At 42.5% G+C, this 19,718-nt stretch overlaps 1 protein-coding gene across 4 annotated transcripts in view; it reads right to left on the bottom strand.

Moving 5' to 3' along the window:
• Positions 1-13,274: 13,274 nt before the first annotated feature.
• Positions 13,275-19,718, bottom strand: part of F13A1 (coagulation factor XIII A chain) — a 60,827-nt gene continuing 54,383 nt past the window's right edge. For all 4 annotated transcript variants that reach the window (XM_033512088.1, XM_015618118.1, XM_015618119.2 and 1 more), the window contains exons 14-15: positions 18,322-18,458; positions 13,275-14,401 (exon numbers count right to left, since the gene is read on the bottom strand). In XM_033512088.1, coding sequence (XP_033367979.1) covers positions 14,257-14,401; positions 18,322-18,458 — 282 coding nt within the window. In that variant the 3' untranslated portion in view covers positions 13,275-14,256. The remainder of the gene's footprint in view (positions 14,402-18,321; positions 18,459-19,718) is intronic.

The raw sequence follows: 19,718 nt of genomic DNA, 5'->3' as shown, positions 1-19,718 counted from the left end.
TCTCCCTCTCCCTCTCCCTCTCCCTCTCCTTGAAGATAACAAGTTTTCCTCCTAGGAGGCCTTGATTTTTTCAGCATACCCCTGTCAGGATGAACATCCCTCATCATGTTGCAATGCATGTGATTACTTCATATGTTGCCATCATCAAGTGTTCTCACGCTTTGCTGAGCCAGATGTAGTTTTACAGCTGAAGCATGAAGTGTCCCTACGAGATCTTGTCTTACCTCTGCTACTGTGCCTGTAAGCTGACTCTGGGTGCTGCAAATCCCTCCTGCCTGATCCCTCCTTCCCAAGCTGAGACCCTCTGACCCTTCTGCCCCAATCCTGCCAGTCTCCAGCAGCTCTGGCAACCTCTCTGAATTTGGCCCATTGGTTGCAAATGCCTGCAAGCTCCCTGCTGATGAGCAGTGGATTTGCCGGGCAGATCTCCCACCATGGCACAGTTTGAGGTATTGGTGGTTCCTGCTGGGATGGAGAGAGAGGAGGAAAAGCAGGTCTGTACTCTTTGGCAGCCTGCTGGGTAAAGCCTGCTGGTTTAACAAGGAAAAGAAAGGGAAAGAGATTATTATCTACTTCCTTCTTTTTCTTTTTTTTCCACAGTTTTCCCCTCTACATTTTCTAAGAGAGAAGGTCAAAATTGAATGCCAGAATTTCCTGTGCATTTATCAAGTATCATCAGGGAAAGGAACCCCAGGTGAGTCTGCGGATGTTCCATGCTCCCTGCTGGTCCCACTGCTCAACTCTCAGTGGTGCTGGCCCACCATAGTTAGTTAGTGTAATGAATTCCCCCAGCCATCCCAGACTTCAAATTGTGTCTGGGAGCATCAGCCTCGCATTTGTGTTATTATGAGTTAATGTCTTCTGGTCTCTGAGTCATTGCTGATGAATATTCGGGTGTTTGGAGCCTCATCCCTTGCACACATGAACACTTTCCAGCAATGTTAATGAGATTTGCAACCAATCCTTGTTGGCCAGAGCACAGCCAGAGCCAAGCAGAGCAAACAAAGAAGGAACAAAGTGGTGTGCTGACATAATCCAAGCATCCCGATAGCCAAATTCTGACTGGCTGACCATAATGCTTCTAGAGTCAAATACTTTAAAATTACATGTACCTTGGCTTTGTTCTGGATAAAAATACTTATTCCCATTCAAAAACAGAAAAACAAAAAGCCCTACAATGTCCAAAAGCTATTTCTGGGACACGTTTGGAAAATACCGACTTTAGACTTCTTAAGTCAGCATGAATATAAAGTTTCAGCAATTCAGGAGGAGGATATAGGATAATAAAATGTTCTAAACCCCCTAAACATGTGGGTTTTTTTCCCAAAAGTGATCATAAGTCTGATAGATTTTTCTGTTTAAGCTCAAGCAGATCTCTTAGTCTCTATCATTGCTCTTCTTATAGTAGTAGGCACTGAGATCCTGTAAGTAAATCATGTTGCAGACTCATTAGTGTTACTGCTGCTTGCTTCCTAGCTCAGACACCAGTTCTGATTTAGGGTATTTTGACACTTAGCAACAAACTGAGCTTTGTGAGCAGGTGGCTGAGCCAAAATAGTAGCAGAGTTCGCAGTTAGCTGAAATAATAACAAGGAATTGCTGGTCAGAATATGCTTTCTTTCTTGATTTATTAAAACAGCCTACAAAAAACTGGTTTGTGAAGGATTCACTCCTACGAGACACCTGCTTCATAGCCACCATAATACAGGTGTTTTGCTTTGCACACAGAGTCCCCACACCCAGAGCATCCAACCAGTGGATCCATTCATCTGTGGCGGCCAAAGTCATCTGTGTTTCTTGCCTACCCAGGAGATTTTTAACCACTCATTTCTAAGCTCTCCCAACAGCTTCTTGCACCTGCAGCTCTAAGTGCACCCTCCTTTCCACATCTGCATTGATGTTCTCTCTGCCTGAAGAACTGGAAGTTGTCTCAGATGGTCTCTCCCAGCCCTGGTGTGGCAATTTCCTTTCTATCACTCTACTTATGCTGTGTAGAGAGGGTAAGGACATTCACCTTTCCTTTGAGGGTCTCAGTGATACCTTGGATCAAGGACCTCCTCTCACTGTTTTCCAGCCTGGCTGCCCTTCACAAGCAAAACAAATTTCCAGGCACTAGAGATACAATAAAGCTGTCAGTGTATGCAGTGTCTGAAAACTTTCCCTTTCTGAGAGGGAAGGAGACCACTTCCTCTCACAAGAGACCCTCTCAATATGCCAGATAGCCAGATTAAAACAAAAGAACAACCAAAAAATCGGAGGAGAGATCAGATCTCCACTTTGGACAATGCACATTTGTTCTCTCTGGTCACCTTTTGTTCCTTTTATGCTGTATGTTTGCAGCCTAATGCTTTGAAACCCATGGCTGAAGGTCAGACACAGCCTGAAAATCAACCTTTCCTGGGCTGTGGCCACTCAGTTTTTAAAGGCATGACTGCTGGCTTGCTCGATGGCCTGAGCTCCTGGGGTGGCTGGCCAGCAGTGGTTGAAAGAGCAGCAGAGCTGTTGTCAAGAGGGCAAACCCCAGCCTGGTCTCAGGGCAGGAGGATGGCACTTGGGGAGGTCCGAGGATCCCTCTGCTCCTCACAACTCCGTGATTTCACTGTGAGGCTGCGAGCAAGCCTCTTCCAGAGCTCTTGTGTTCTGCAAAATGGGGCTAGAAATAGAAATTTGTCTCATGCGCGAGACTTGCCATCTGTTTGGGAACCTTGCTAGCAGGTTCACCAGCTGAAAGTTAAGTGTTGAAGGCTTTGTATGGGAGGATGAGAAGGTGTATGTGTGCCTGGGGGGCAGGTTGGGGTGGTAGCCTTGCAAAGGTTCGTGCAGCCATCGTGAAGGCAGCGGAGGGGAGTGGGGGTGCAGCCCTGGTTGAGATGCTGGGGGTGTTTCCAGCGTGCTGAGCTGGACACGAAACTCCACGCTCAGGATCACAGGCCAGTGAGTGGTAGGCATGCAGCAGCTTCATTATGGGCATGCAGCCTGAACCACTTCAGAGGGCAAAACTTATTTTCAGAAGGCAGAGGAACATTCTCTAGGAAAATAAGCTTTCTTGCAGCATGAACTTGCAGAGATCGCTAGTCACTTTCTAAAATCCTGCCCGTTTACATTTACAGATAATTATGTATAAAGAACTGAGTTTTATTAACAGTTGCAGAAGAAATCAATGAAGATATTGCAGAGAATTGTGATCCCAATGAGGAAATTAGCTGCAGGAGAGGAGGAATTGTTGACAAGCAAGAAGCTTTTCCCAGAAAAATACCACTGCCATTATTAGGAAAGCATGAGGAAAAAAGATATATATAACTCAGGACGTGAGTGAGTTGTCTGGCTTAGGGGAAAAGGTAAAGGAGAATTGTTTTCTAAAAAGTTATTTTTAAGTTGTAAGCAGGTCTTTAAAGCACAGGCAAGAATTCTGCATATTATGTTTGCTAGCACAGGGAATTCAGCAAATGAGCACCAAACCCAAAGGGCTCCATCCCAGATGATAATTCTCATGCAAGGGGTATTTAAGTGTACCCCTGGGCCTACATGGAGAGATTGGGCAGGGACTTCTGTGACAAGTGCACTGCAGAGAAAGAGGAAGAATGATCAGCAAAGGCCATGGTATAGACTGGAGTTATCAGAAAAATATTAACCCTGTAGAAAGTGGTCAGATCCTGTTATTGCTTCTATGAACCCTTAGCCTGATTATTGCCATGTGGTACACTGTATTATTTTTTCCCAGTAGCTCTTGGAAAGCCCTTTATACATTCATGAATAGACATTAAAAAATTTAAAAAAAGTAAGCTACTTTCTAGCCAACTTGATACATTCCAAAGGGCCCGGGCTCAACATCCCTGGATATGTGAGTGCTTTGAAGATGCCTGAAGGTGAGCATGCTTGTGTATGTGTGTAATGCATGTGTGTGGACACCTTGAGGGCATTCTGGTTGATGGTGCCCAAGCATTTAAATGGAATTACTTGGAAGACCTTCAAAGGAAAAACAAGTGCAGGGAAAGAGTTTTTGCAATGAAGAGGTGGCAAGAGGGAAGCACTGGCCCTTGGGTTTCTGGTGCTCTTGCCTTCACACCTCAATGCCTGTTTTTTGAGTTGTTTGGGATCTCAATAATGTACTCCAGTCTACTGAGTCAAACAGAGCTAGGCTCAGACCTCAAAACTTAAGATCTCAACCATCTTAAGATCTTACCATCAAACTTCCATGGGACCTACATGACTACAGGCTATGTAATGTACTTTGCCACAAAGTTGATCCATTTTCACATCAACAACCTGTATATGTGCTAATATTTCAAAAATTGGTGGATCAGTTTAAAGGGAAAACTGTAGGCAATGCTTTAGGATCATTATCAACTGAAGTGATTGACTCAGAGGTAGTAGGATACCATCAAGGCTGTGCAAAACAAGCTTTTAAGGAGGTTAGAGCTGTGGCTAATTTTGAGTGAGAGGCATCAAAATATCACTGTATGTACTTCTAGGGTGCCAAAAATCGTATTATTGTCTTGTTCCACATCACTCTGAGCCATTCTGGATCAGCCTCCAGTGTAGTGAGACACCTAAGATGACTTAAAAAAGTGTTGAGAGAGGAAACAGGTGAAAAGTGTTTTCAAGGCTGATGCAGTAGTAAAAATGTTGGTCTCTGATGAAATGAGAAAACCTGGCTGGAGTATGGAGATGTTGATTTACTGTGCTTTTCACACAGAAATACTCAATTGATGTTCTTCTCAAGAAAAATTTCTGAGTCAGAGATGACACAGCAATGGTGTGTTCAGCGTTTGCACCAGCATCAAAGTAAATTCATCAAAGACCCAGGACATAAGCATCCAACTTGGGCTAATTAAAAGTAGATCTCACTGTTGCAATCAAATACTATGTTTTAGTCAATAAAGAGCACAAAGCCAAACCAAGACCTGATGTAAGCTAGTCCAACCCTGACACCGCAGCTGCTTTAGATATTACTTTAACCTGCCTTTACAGCACAAAAAAGACATAGTTAATATTGATTCTTTGAAAAGCTGGCACATTATCAATGGTCCTGTATGTGTTCTGGTGAGACATGTCTCTTCCTGGGAGGGACCATGTGCTTTCACTGAAGTCAGCAGGAGCCAAGCACTTTTTACTCAGCACCTTTGAAAACCAGCCCTGTATCTCACTGCAAAGCAACCCTCACTGAAGGCAACCATCTGGGATGATTGATGTTGGAGATGTTACATACGGAATAAATTTAACTCCCATATCTATTTCTATGTTACATACATGACTTATAATAACCTTGAGTAATAATACCATGTTTCTGATTTATATCTATTTTTAAACCTATAGCCCATGTCAGGCCTTTGGGGGGAAAAAGTGTGACTTTCGGATCATCATATGATTTTTAATTTGAAGCCAAGTAAGAATTAGCTCATGCTCTGAAAGTTTGTTTATTCTTATAATTTTTTCCCATTTTTTGTTTCTCTGCAAGTGCAAATTTTTATTGTTTTTTAAAAAAAGACAGCAATGGTTGCTTTGAGGATCACTTTCTGGCGTTTGTGGCTCGGTATTGGTCCATGGCTTTTATAAATACTTGCAAGCAGTATGAACCCATCCCAGTTGTAAAAAAGGACACAAAACAGAGAACAGACTTGCACAAGGATGCCCAAAAATCAGCTGCAGAGCTACTTCATCCTGAATCTCCTTCCAGCTCTATCTTGTTGACATCATTGCCTTCCTTGGCAAATGACTGATCTTCAGAAATGTTTCCCCCCTTCTCTGGCTTCAGTAATGAGTTAATTCCTATAGTATGGAGCTATGGTCCTTGTTCAGGATCTTTGATTTTATTCCCATTATTGCCCTTGATTCTGCAGTTAAGTTTTGGAAATCTCCTGAAGTAAATATATAAAACAACAAGAGAAGCAACAACCAGACATCTGAAGAAGACCTACCTGCTCTTCTCTGTGTTATTTTTTATATTTTCTGGTGTATTCTAGGAAGAGCTCCTGGAGCTGACTTCATTGCCCATGTCCTTTACCAGGAACCTATTAGGGTGGATTGCAATAGTAAATGGACCTACTGTAACTCAGCCAGATGTCAACAACACAGGTCAAAATTAATGAAGCACGAAAAATAAAAAGGAGGAAAAACACCCTTATCTTTTCTTATTTTGTGTTTTCTCACGTGTATTATTTTATTTTCAAGGGATGGAGAGGTGAAGAACAAAGTCAAAACTGTCTCCCCTCACTGAGGACTGTGATGGGACCAAGCATGGGATACTCCCACTCTCAAGCTTCTAGCACAGACAGCCTGCCCCAAGCATCTGTTGCCACAGATGTTTCAAAAGAGGGGATCCCACCACATGTGCAATGACCACAGATACCCTGAATCTTGGTCAGGAGTTTTGCCTTCTCCCCTTCAGCTCTATGACATCCCCTGCTTTTGCTCTTTTGTGGGCTCTGCAATGTGTCTCCAGTTTCTGCCCTAAATTCAGCCAGGCCAAGGAAGCAGAGAAAAGGCTGGGATAAGGGGTAAAGGAGCAGCTTGACGCAAGCTTGTCCTGCTCTTCCCACCCACTGGCTCTTCAAGCCTTACTCAGAAAGCAGATTTACTCTTCCCTCACAGGCATTCTGCTGTATACCATGATTGCATCTTTCTGTAACATACAGGATGGTGGGAAACCCCAAGTTGCCTGGAAAACTGAGATGCTCAGTTAACAGCCGGCTTTTGAGAGGAGTCGTACTCCCTGCCACATTTAATGGATTCAGTGTGGGATCCTCATTAGCCTCTCCCACACCAATGAGTTGGCTACCCCTGCACCCATTGTGCCAGCAATCCATCTTCCAGAGCCACAAACAGCTGACTGCTCATCCCAAAGAGACCCACCAGCCCACCACCAGAGGAGTGCATTGCTAATGAAGGCACACACAGCCAAAATAGTGATGGCTTTAAATCCATTACATTTTCCCACACTCCTGCAGGAATGACACTAGGATCCAACAGGCAGGGGCTGCATTCCTTTCTGCCCAACCTCACCATCCATCCTGGCCAAGGGAGACACTATTCCTGTGGAAAAAACTGTGTAATTGGTCTATACAGTGGTGATGACCACCCTGCAAAGGGGCTGACTTAGTCATTTATTACTCTTTCTGAGCACTTGGCTTTGTCACCTGCTAATGTCTTCTACATAGACCCAGCACTAGTAGGGTAAGGCACATGCCTAGAAAAGAAAAATTCCCAGAGTGTTCAGTGCTTGGACCTGTCTGTCCAGAGCTACCAATTGTGGACAAAGCAGACAGAACTGGGGGTAATGCAATACTAAAATCTTGGAAAGCTTTAGCCTGAAGCTGTGGCCCACCATCATTATTAGTTTTAATTCATGCTTTGTTTCTAAGCACCTGTTTTCTAGGCACATGTTTTGTGCAAAAGAGACCCATAGGCTGAACAAACTGTTGTGGATGAAAAGCACCCAAGAAGGGCTGTGAGCCATAAAGTCCCTTTCCTGCTGCAGGAAGAGATACTTGACCACTGTTTGTTTGAGCAGTTATATAAAAGAACCAAGATCCACTTGGTGACAGGAATTATAGAAACTTAAAGAAAGTGGCATAATCAGTTTGCCTGCTGGCCTGTCTGTGTTGTTCTAGATACAGCCTCTTCTGCCTCTCTCCCTCAATATTGTCCCTGGTTGTATTTGTTTCCTGCTACTCAATTTCTTAATATGTAAAAATCACATGTAGAGGTTTTTTTACTATCTTAAATTTCTACATCCCCAGTCTGAAGTCTTCTCTTTCTTCCCCTTTTCCTCAAAATGGTGGCTTTTGCCATTTGCTTAACCTCACACTTTCAATTGTAACCACAGTTGGATACAAGTTAATTTGCCATTTGATGATGGCACTTCCCCAATGCTGAGTCTCTGAATGCAAAGGTATTTTTTTTTCTTAGGCACCAGTAATGCTGATGAGGTCAACAGAGCTTTGGGAATAGGTTTTATTACTTAAAAGCTTTTCCAGAACTAGCTGATTGGAGCACAAAGTATTGCTTTATATTGCAAAAACTGCGGCTACCTAACTTAAACCAGTTGAAAGGCAGAAAATAAGTCATCAGCATGTTGCAGTGGGGTTTATAATGGCTCTGTGCAAAGCTTTTCTTAGTAAAGGGAAATGTCTTCTTACAAACTAAACTGTTTAGGCAGCAGAGGCTTTGGAACATCATCTTTATAACAGTCCCTAAATTAGCTCAAGTTGTTTGTTCTATAAAGGACAACAAACCCAACAAACTTCTAAGCAAACAGCAGGGCAAACTTTTCCAGCTGCAAAGGGGATTTGGAGGCAGCGTGCATCACTAGCGAAGTACACAGCATTTGGTTAAAAAGAGACAAGTTCCCAAAGCATGCATCTTGGTACAAGCACAGATACAGCTAGATCAGCATAAAGATACTTCTAGGGATCACACAGGGTTAGTGTGCCACTCTCAAGGGAGCAACACCAATTCCTGTTGAGACAAAACCAGACCTGTGGGAGACTAGAGAACTTTTTCCTTTACACTGGACTACCAAGCATTCCTACCATTACTTCTGAAGGTGCACTTTTGTACCTCCTGTTGGAGAGAGCAGTGGTGATGTGAGAACTTTTGTAGCAGCACACCTCCACAGAGAAATCCTGAATGCTTCAATGCTCTCAGATCGCACTGCCCAGGCAGATCTTTGCCGTGCAGCTGTCACAGCTCTTGACCATCCCTCACATTTTCTGACCAGTAGCACGTTTTTGAAAAAATGGTTTACAGTGTTTTAGTTCATGTCACAGTGATCTAAGAGCACACATTGGATCAGCTCAGTTTTGTCTGAGTTGACTGAAGACTGAGGAGTGATTGAATTGAAGAGTGCAACAAAAGGCTCTCTAAGGGCTCACAGCCCTTCAGACCAGAGATGGAAAGTCTAATATAAATCCTCCAAAATACAGTGTAGCTATTGGGAACTCAGTGCCAGCAGCTTCACTCTTACTTCACAAACTTACTAATGCAAATATAGCTGAAGAACATTAAAATTAAGTAACAGCTCACTAGATTTACCCCTTACTCTGTGGGATCTTTTCTGTGCAGCTGTCTGAAGTTCACAGCAGCATTTCACTATTATTCTGGAGGTTATTTCCAAGCAGAAGAATTTTGCAATCAGATAAAACAACCTGAAGGGCACCATACAACCACAGAGATTCTGAGACATATTTACTTTGAAGAAAAGCAGCATGCAGATAACATTTAAGCACATCTCATAATCCTATGAATCTACATAGTGATGAAAAAGATCAGTTGGTTTTCAAATGTTAATGCCCTACTTACTGTTCACACACTGCTGTAGAAAGATGATCCGTGGTCTTTTCAAGGGCAGTCACACTTCTGTGACAGAATAAAGGTATTTCATGAAACAATGCATGCAAAAGCACAAAATGTGTACAACCTTTATGGTACAGATCCTGCAACAAGGGCAGGTTTTGAATCTGTTTCAGCCACAGTTGAATCCAGGTTTAACCTAATGAGCCTGGGTCCCAAGAGACCCCCATTCTCCATGCACAGGTAGGCCAGTCACTCATTAGCAGTGTATTTTCAAAACTGCTGTGTTTGAATGTCACTTAAAGTGAAATAATGTTGGGAGAAGTTCAGAGGAGAGAAACAAGACTTCTTACAAGGATGGAACAGTTTCCATGCACAAGATGGCTGAGGAAGGACTCTTAAATCTGAGGAAGATGTGATGTGCATGAAATGCAGTTCTATGAAGTCTACGAATCTATAGGTGGCATGCCTAGGGTAGAAGGTGTTTCTGATTCTCCCAGTACCAGAGATACAGGAAGTCAAAGGGGGTCAGTGGGAGAATGAGATTCAAAGTAAACACGAGCTGTTTGATTGAATCTGTTGATAGCACACCTGTGAATTGCCTTGGTAGATGCCAACATCTAACAAAGTTCTCAAAGATCACAAAAAGAAAGAGCCACCAAAGCTACTAAACAGAGATTCTATGTTGCATTTTGCCCAACCAGGGTATTCCTGTTGCAAAAGCAAAATATTTGCATCTGCAACAGCACTCATTGCTACTATGGATGTTTCCAACTCCTTCCATTAGGGTTGTCATGATGCATTTGGATTGATTGAAATGACAGGAAAATGTATTAAAATTAATACGTAAATTAAACTCTACGAACACACTAGGAAAGAAAACAGACACTTCAAACTTGCACAAACTGGTCTAACATGATTCACTGATTCATCACTTAATTCATGATGTTTCCAACTCACAGTTGTCTTATTCGTAATTCACAGCTCACACAGCAATGAACAAAATAGTTACCTAGTAGACAGTGAGAGTGCTCATTCTTCCTCCCCCATCACTTTGTGGGTGTCCCGTTTCACACCTGGAGGCAAAAAAGTCTCAGCAGTCTGCCTGCTGTTGGATCCCCTTGAAAAGATTTTTGGGTAAGCTGATGTATTTATAACGTCCAACTTAGAAGCTTGATCTACGTAATTTCCATAAGTTAGTGGATTCTGAGGAAACAGTCACACAATCAATAGCCAGGATTATGGCTGCAGGAGATGGCAAGCAGCAGGTGATAGCAGCTGCACAATGACCTCCTCCCCTCCCCCTCAATCACGTCCTGCCTATGTGTCGTGGCTTTGAGTGCTGCTTCTAGCACATGTCAGGGCCTTGTGTCCACTCTGTGGTGGCCAAAACCTGAGCTGGAGATGCCTGAATGTCTTCAAGGGGTTCCCTTGATTCCAAGACTAATCCTGTGGAGACCAGACAGGCACAACCCTGTTTGAGCTGGGCTGCAGGTGACTTATGGAAAAGGCTAAGCCAAACTTGGACCTCCTCACAGGGCACACTCATCTCTCCCTTACTCATCCAGCTATCATGCCAGCTCCAATATACAAGACAATTCTCTCCTTCCATCGACACTTACAGTATACTTTAGACTTTCCTCTTTCATAACAGGGATATTAACTATGGTTTTACCACTTCCTCTGATCTGGTTGTCTTCTGTTGCCTTCCTCTGTTGTGCCATCACTCAAATTCAGAAGTTAGCACCAGCAGCCACAGCCTTCTCCTTGGGAAAAAAAAGGACAAATATGAAAGCAATATGCTGAGAAAATGGCACAGCAGGAAGGAAAGCACCCAGGAGGAAAAAGGGGCAGGGAGCCAGGTGTGTCATGGATTTGGGAGTGTTTATTGATTAGTTTCAGTTCAAACCAATTATCACTGATAATACCAGTCACTAGAAAAGTCAATGCTCAGTCACATTCTCTCATTTTGGTGCACAAATCAGATGCTGCTGTTGCTTGTGAAAAGTCACAGCTTGGTGATAACCTAGCAGCACAGGTCCTGGGGCTTGTCAAGCTTTTAACCTGTAAGAGCAATTATCTAATGCCCTGGTATCTACTACTGGCTTTCTTTTAGTTTTCACTCTGTTTTATCCAATTCCACGGTGAAACGCTTTTTGTTATATGTCCCTTTTCTAACTAGTAGGCAGTAAGAGCAGGTAGTTATTCCTTGTAGAATGAACTGTTTATGACCTCAAAATAAAATGCAGCATAAAGGTTCACTAGGATAGGATGGTAACAGGGGCCTTGACAGTGCAGGTGAAGGATGACGTGGGAGGCCTCAGGCTACAGATAGCTCACTAGTAGTTAATAACTGGTTGTCAAAGAGTGCAATATTAGGAGGTAGGTAAGAAAAATTCTAGATGTAAAAAAAGGAGACCAAACAAGTCTGAGTACCCAACACATGTAAAATACCTCACACAGCAAATTAGGATCTACTGTGGAGCTGAATCAATAAAAAAAGAACAAGATGTGGAGCGTACAAGAAGTCTGTAAAAATTACCTCTGATGAACTATAAGGTGACAAGGAAGAATTTTTCTGCTGTGCTTATCCCAGCAAAGAGGAAGATAAACTCTCCCCACTAAATCAAACTCTACTTTGTGGAGGACCTGGGACACTGGTGACTTGCTGTCACATGCGCCCCCACCCAGACTGGAGACATCACAGGGGCAGAGAAGAGGTACATAAAAAAGGCAGAAAGTGGAGTATGCTATAAAGTTTATGTGTACCAGTTTTACCTAATATAATTTGGACTATAAATGTTAGTATCATTGTAATAAAGATACAAGAACATAATTTCATCCCAGTTATTTCAGCTACTAATAATCCTCTGATTAAATTTCCTTTAACAAGACTAACAATATATTCTTCCCAAGTCTGCGTAAGATGTGTTTCCTTTTGATCATAGCAAGATTTGGAATGTGACAAGTTGATGGCAGTTGGAGCAACCTGCCCCACAGCTTGGATGTAACAAGTTGGTAACAAATGAGGTGTGTTTCAGGAATGACTTTAGTTTGTATTTAGCATCCCTGAGCTGCTGGACTGTGAGAGCTGTGGAAGCAGAGGTTTGGTTCTGGACTCTTTCCTCTGCAGTGCATCTCTGAGCTGGGATGGTTGTGTTGAGGACCCACTCAAAAAAGACAATGAAGAATTTGAACTCTATAACTCTTTTCAGGTTCAGAACTCCTCCCAGTCTGAGGCTGCCAATCTGTCCTCATTATTTATTGTTCACACCCTATATATACCTAAAGTGCAAGCACAGGCCTTCCTGCTTCTCCAGTCACATTTTACCTGTGTTTCACGTGACAGCCCATGCACGGGCTGGCAAGTGGCTGAAATCCTAGAGGCCATCCCCATTTTGTCCTTAGGTTTCTGTGAGCATCTCGGTGCACAGTGAGCAGGCTGGTGGTGCCAAGGGCTGCTGACATCCCTGGTCTCTGTTCCCAGCCATCACTGAGCTCCAATATTCCCCTCTATAAACTTGAAATAAAAATACTTCCTGTCTCTTGGCAAAGGTCATTCAGCTTAATGTGTGTTAGTAAAATGACTTGAAAGATTTAGCTGACAGAAGCACTCCTTAAAAATGTGACATAGGTAAGGTTTCATTAGGGGCAAATTGGTTCCTTAATGGTCTCTGACAAGTTAAAGCAAATTCCAGGGATTCTTTTCCCTGGCAGTAGCAATGTTCTCTGTAAATCATCACCTTCTCCGATTCATTAGGTAGCCAGTTGTTGAAACAGAAGGAAAACCAAAGGAAAATTACCCTGTTTTTTTTTTTTATTTAAATAAATATAAGTTTTTCTCCTTAGCACCAAAAGAGATACTGTTATCAGCATGGCTCAGAAGTGCATTTTTTAATTTTTACAATGAAGATACAGCAACTGGTATCTACAGTGCTACTATGTAGAAGTAATTGATCAAAAAACAGAACACAACACACAAGTGCAATCAGAAACGCTTTATTTTGAATTCTTATAACACTGTATTTATAAAATGTCTGGAATAAAAAGCAGGTTTATATGCAAGAGCACAAAATAGATAATTTTATTAGAAGATGTAGACCTTTGTAAGACTTCTTAATTTCCTAACAGAGATTGTCACGTTGCACTGACAACAAATTGTTCAGTCTCTCCTACCCCACAGGACTTATATGGGAGACTTTGACATTGCAAAATTTCTAATGTGGTCACACAAGATGTATAAAATGAATGCAAAGGCAGAAAAATTGGATTTTCATCCAGCAAAGTAGAGTAACAGCATACCAACTGCATATGGGGTCTGATGAGGGTATGAAGTGAATACGTGTGAGTGCCTGCACATATGAAAGAGTAGGAGAAAAGCATAGGGAAGGTGCAAGACAAAACAAGGGGCTGAGAATATTCTGGAGATAAAACATCCTGAGAGATGCTTCCAGCAAAGTGAGCTCTCCATGAAGCAGAACATTATTAATTGGTAAGACAAAGCAGACCCTTTAGCTAGAAATACCTGTTTCTATTGCAGCCTGAATGATCTGCCATAACGTTGTGTAATTCAGTCTAAGAATTTATAACACTGGGTTCTTTATTTTTTTCCTTCCCTTTTCAGTGAAATACCAGGCCTTAATTAAAAATAAAGTTCAGATTACTCTGGCAAATGGAGCTTTTCAAATTCCCTTGCAGCACTAGTGCAAAAGACCATAAATACAAGTGAACTACAGGAATAATATGACCTAGAATTGCTTTTAATTACATATATCTAATTTTAAATCATTCAGCATCCAGGTGCTTTTTAATGGTCTCCCCAGTCATACCAATTAGTTTCCTTTATCAATTTTTTTCAGCAAAAGGATGACCAAAATAACAATAAGCAGATTTAAATCTCTCCATCAGCCATGCCCTCCATGATATTTCAAAATATAGCTAAATGAGAGAAGAAGGCACCTCGGTTCATGGTTTCTGAATCTGGACTCTCAGCTCACCATACACATGCCTCAAAGCATCAGAATTCAGGCTTGCAATCAGCTTTCGTAAGCCTGGTCGCATTGGGATAAATTTTACTTCCCAGGTCAATGTAGAGTTCATCGGGATTCTCCTGAATAAAAAAAGAGAAACATTTCAATATTGCAGTCAGCCAGTGCTCTCAACCTGACACACAACTGGAGAAACTGAAGGTAGATAGTATAACATGGCTCAAATTTTTTATGTTTCTCTCATTCTCATAAACGTCATATAAATTACTCTCCCCATCTTCTATTCCTCTCAGAACTGACCCTGTTAAAGCCTTTTCTAGCCTTTCATCCAGGCTTATTTTAAATTTCCAAAATGAATCCATTTTCTTCTGCCTCCTGTCATTTCCTCTCACGATCACTTTCGGAATGACCTTCTTTATAGCTAACACATTTTTTTCTGCTTTATAATTCCATTTTTCCTGTTTATTATAGCCTATAGACTGGTGGTGATTCCTTAAATGGTTAAATAAGTCCAAGTGTCCAGGTCATTTCCCTGCAAACCCTATGAGATGTTGAACCCCTCTGTCACTTCTACCCTGAACCACCCTGCCACAGGGTTGGATAGCATCAGCAGATCTCCTCAGTGGCCCCTTCAGATGACTTCTTCATGCCCATACAAACAGGTCAAAATATTCTTGGGAGTCCTGCTGTTGTTGGTTACTCCTCTACATTTTGTATGACTCTTGATAACTCATATATAAAACAACAGTATTTTGCACTGGTCTTGATTTTCAATTTTTTTTGCTAAAATTAAGATGCATGGAAAGCCTCAGGTATCGGGTTTCTGTGTTTCCTCAGTGCTTTCCCAAGCTTCTGTGTGCAGATTTTGACAGCTGATATTTATTGACTGATTGATTATGTTTGGTGGATGCTGAGATACAACTGCTCCAAAGGAAGCAGTGGACAAAGTAGTGTAGTGGGGGATCTATTTATGAAAATGAATGATCTTTTCCTCAGCATTAAAAAAGAGTGTTCTAAGTTCACTGTTCTTATCTCATACGGTGTCCTGAAAACAACTGAACAAAGTGAGAGCAAAGCAAGCCTTACTTCAGTCATTGTTTCAGATTCTCATCTGGTAGGATTTGGTTCTCAGGTGCCATGTCCTATGCCAGGGTCAGGACAGAAATGTCTGCCCAGGCTTAGCACAAGCTGCCACGAGACAAGAAACCTTAATTAGCTCTAAATGAGCTAGCCTGGAATCCTCCCACCTGAGTATTTGTTTCAGTGCAAGTCTGCCCCTGGTAAAATGAGGTATTCCAGCTCCTTAGAGGGTAGCTTAGGTAGCTCTACATGGCACTGCATTGCATTTCACATACACATATAGAGGTACCTTGGGGTATGTACCCACTTTTAGGGGAATAAAAAAAAGCAAAGATCATGTTTTTGATGTGAGCATGTGCAGACTGCTTCCAGCAAGTATTTTCCCTCTTTTTATCTTTGTTATTAATGAGAGAGACTCTGTTCCCCATAGCTGGTTGGCTTGCATCCACCAGATGCCCACTGAAATGGAATAATGACAAACCAATGACTTCAATTGCTGAAGAAAGTAAAATACCTTTTAGAGTTTAGGGGAAGTATCTGCAAGAGATTATCTGAATGAAAAGTGAAGTTATTCTATAAGTCTGCTGTGCAGACTACACTTCTTGAGCAGTTGCAGGGGGCCATATTCTCTAAGGATGAAGGTTTTTGGGCACAACTTCACAGTGCCCCAGTGAGAGAGGGCAGCACCACCATCACTGCTTTCTTTGTTTTATAGTGCTATCATGTCAGTACATGTGTGTGTGTGTGTGTGTGTGTGTGTGTGCACCTGCAGGACGAGAACAACTGTGCTGTGAAACCAAACCTGCCCTTTCCTGTCTCTCTACTGTCCTGTTTTTAAAACAAGTTGCTTCTCACTACAAATGCTAATACTAGCTTAGCTTTGACATATAGAAACACCCAAAATTACTTACCTGCTGGTGTGAAAGTATGCTTGGCTATAATCCTTTTTAGCACTATCCATCACTGCCTGGTTAATTCTCATTTGTCATGCAAAGACTATGCCCTGTGTAAGAATTGCTGCTGCCAAAGGCTTTTCCATAACTCATGCTCCTCATCTGTCTGAGGCTAATAGCTAAATATCAATATCTTTATCTATATATAGACTTTATGAATGGTCAAGACTGAAGCCCCCAGGCCACTACATTACCAGAATAATGTTGTATCAGCTGGGTCACACATGACCTGTTTTGTGGAGCCACTTAAGTTATACAGAAAAGCTACCTGAAAAGTACACAGAGGCCAAAAACCTTATCCCCACATAGAACTCTAAACTATCCCACATGTAACAGTCCCTAGTAAATAGGGAAGTGTTGGAAGGGTGGGGAAAGCCTAGAATGTGTTTAATTCTCTTTGCAAATGGAGCAAGCCACCCTGATCTGATTTTCCTGGGAGAGAAGTCAGTGATGAATGATTCTTCATAATATGCTGAGCCATCACCACACTGGAGCCATTTATCACTTTGAATGCATGGAGACAAATGTGACTGTTATTTAAATAAACTACAACTGCCCCTTGCTCTGTCCTCTGTGTGTATCACCTGCATCCTACATTCATCTCAGAGAAGTTAAATCTTAAAATGACTAAGCTGATCCACTTCCATTTTCAATGCTGCCAAGGGCATTACTGAAAAGGGGAAAACATGGTGACTCTAAGGAAAATGACGTGTGTTCCATGAGTCATTTTTCTCCCCTAACTCTTGTGCCTTTGATGCACCTGATAATTTCTGCATCCTTGAAGGTGAGGGCACTCCACAGCAGCTTTTGCATAGAAAAGGATGTAGAACAGGGGAGGCTGGCACAGCTGGGCAACCGTGAGGGCTATTGCCACAACTTGTGTAACTCTTGTGGACCGTGCTGAGTCATGCTCAGCAGCACCTGTGACATACCATGTGCACAAAGCAAACACAGTATGTTGCCCTTTCATGGTTATTTTTCTATCAGCTCCACTCTGGAGATTGGTTTTGATCTTTTTATCCCGCTCCCAGGTGCAGTCAGGCTCAGCCCTCCCCTGCCGGCTGCAGAGGATGCTGACAATTTATGCAGCTGCTGAAGCACAGGCAATTTTTCAAACTCCTTTTACACACACCTGGGGACCATCAGCTCAGGTAATGATAGATACTAAGCCCAGATAGATAGATGCCCAGGACTAAGCAATAGCCTCAAAATTTTCCAAGTTTCTCCATTATGTACCCTTGGCTAATGCTAAGCTCGTAACACTGAACTCAAATGGAAAGAGGATTTACAACTTGCTTATCATAGGGTTATCATGGTGTCAGTGTAAGGTGTGACTCTGAGAATAGTGGAGGTGGCTTTCCTTTTCCTTAGGTCTGGGAGCACCCTGTGCTGGGAGCATGCCTGTGTGCCAGGGCAGCCCTGTGCAGTGGAGCTACTGGGGGGAGCTGTGTGCTCACGTACACGCTGCAGCTATGTCAGCAGGCTCTGCAAACAGCACACATTTTTGTGTCTTGACATGAGCTTGAAAAGATCATCTGAGGTACCTGAACGTCTTGTATAATCATGATTAACATGAGCAGAGAAAAGCCCTTTCCGAAAAACAGCACAGGGGTCTATTTGCACATGCTGAGTGAGCGGCAGTAAACACTTCAAGTGCAGGATAAATCTTCCTCTCTGTGATAGCGACTTGTAGGTGCTATTGTCAAGTGCTAAAAATAATGTAATACAGTGAAAAAGTGAACCTGGGCTGCACTAGCTACTACCCACAAGCACTAACAATTCCTCCAACCCTGGGACTGAACAGATGAAATGCTCTCGCAATCTCTTTGGATAGCCCAACTTCTACTGACTGTTGAGACCTATAGCTCCCCTGAGTATTGGATTTTAAAGTACAGAGAGAGTGTTTGAATTAAATTACTCAGCACAGCATTAGTTAAGTGTCTCTTGTGAGCTTCCTACTGTGAGCAAGCAGGGGACAAACTCCCAGCTGGTTGTTCTTTCTTCCTTACCCAAACTGCTTTTTTATTGTTCTCAGCACACCAGGTCCCTCAAGGCGGAGCGTGACGTTCTCCAGGTTTTGTTTCAGAGGATTGGTGAATTCCACAATCACAGATGTTTCCTTACCAGCTACCAGTTCACCTTTGGTCTGCAAGACAAGGAAAGGTCCATGCACCAGAAATCAGGAATAACAGATACACAGTAGTGGCAAGGTAGAAGAACACAGCACACAGCAAAACAGCACGAGACAAAGGAAGTCTAATGAGAAGAAAATTGCTGGATGGCACATTTTTCCACTCATTGTAGTTTTCCCTCAAACCACATGGCAGATCAAGAGGCAGACCCTCATTTCCATAGGAAACCAGAAATCTGCAAGTACAGTTCTGGATCTGAGAGCCTAACTGAGGGACAGTACAGCTGATGGGGCTTCTCTCCCAGACTCTGCCCCACTCCTCAGGCTCCCCACCAGCACTGAAGTGATCTGCTCAGGACATAAGCTCTAGAAGAGAAGGACAGGTCTTACTACATTGAATTGGAAACACCAGGCTATGTGGTTGCACCCTCAAAATGGTCAAGCCCATCTTCCCCTTGCTTTTGCATTCTCTTCTCGTGCTCTGAAGGGTTTCTAACCTTGAATATGTGCTCTGCGAAGGCCTGAAGGCCAGTTTTCCTCCAAACACTGTGCAAGCAAAAGAGCAATTACATTTTGGACTGGAAACTAGTAAACCTCCAAACAAATGTGTTTTTAAACAACTGCTACATGCATGGGGATTTGGGGTTCTTTATTCCCCCGGAAATTCAGCATTTCTCACAGAATATGTGTACTTGTTTTGCTTGGGCAAGGCTTTTCAACTTATGGCTGGCAGATCTTCCAGCCCACTTCATGGTGCATCACCTGATTTAAAGGGCCTTGAGAAAGGTAACCAAGAGGAACAAGTATCCTGTCAATAAATTTAAAGTGGTGTTTTAAGGAAGCATGACATTTGCAAAAAGCTGCATAGACTCTGGTCTAAGGGATTACTCAATGCCAAAAAACAATAAAATGACTGGAGTAAAGGAGATACAGCTAAGCTCTCAATGGCATTTGGCCACCTGAATGTGCCAAAGGACATCAGTGGCATTTTCAGAACTCTTGGCTCAATTAGAGATCCTATACCTCTTATTTCAATTGGCCATTTAAGATCACTGGGTGTGATTCAGAATCATCCTGAAGTCCCACACTTGCAGCTGAGACCCTGATATGTGTTTGCTGGTCTTATTTTAGTAACCTGATCTCAAGGCTAGAATATGATGTAATTTCCTCGACTGTTGAGTTTGACAATCTTCTTAGACCAATAGAGAAACATCAAAGGTGCATCTGAAGACATCATGGGAGACACATTTTTTCATTCTCCTCCCTCACTTTCAC

This window comes from Parus major, chromosome 2 (genome assembly GCF_001522545.3).
Source record: "Parus major isolate Abel chromosome 2, Parus_major1.1, whole genome shotgun sequence".
Classification (NCBI taxonomy): Eukaryota; Metazoa; Chordata; class Aves; order Passeriformes; family Paridae; genus Parus; species Parus major.
Note: the sequence above shows the minus strand (reverse complement) of the source record. Positions and strands in the feature narration are given on the sequence as shown.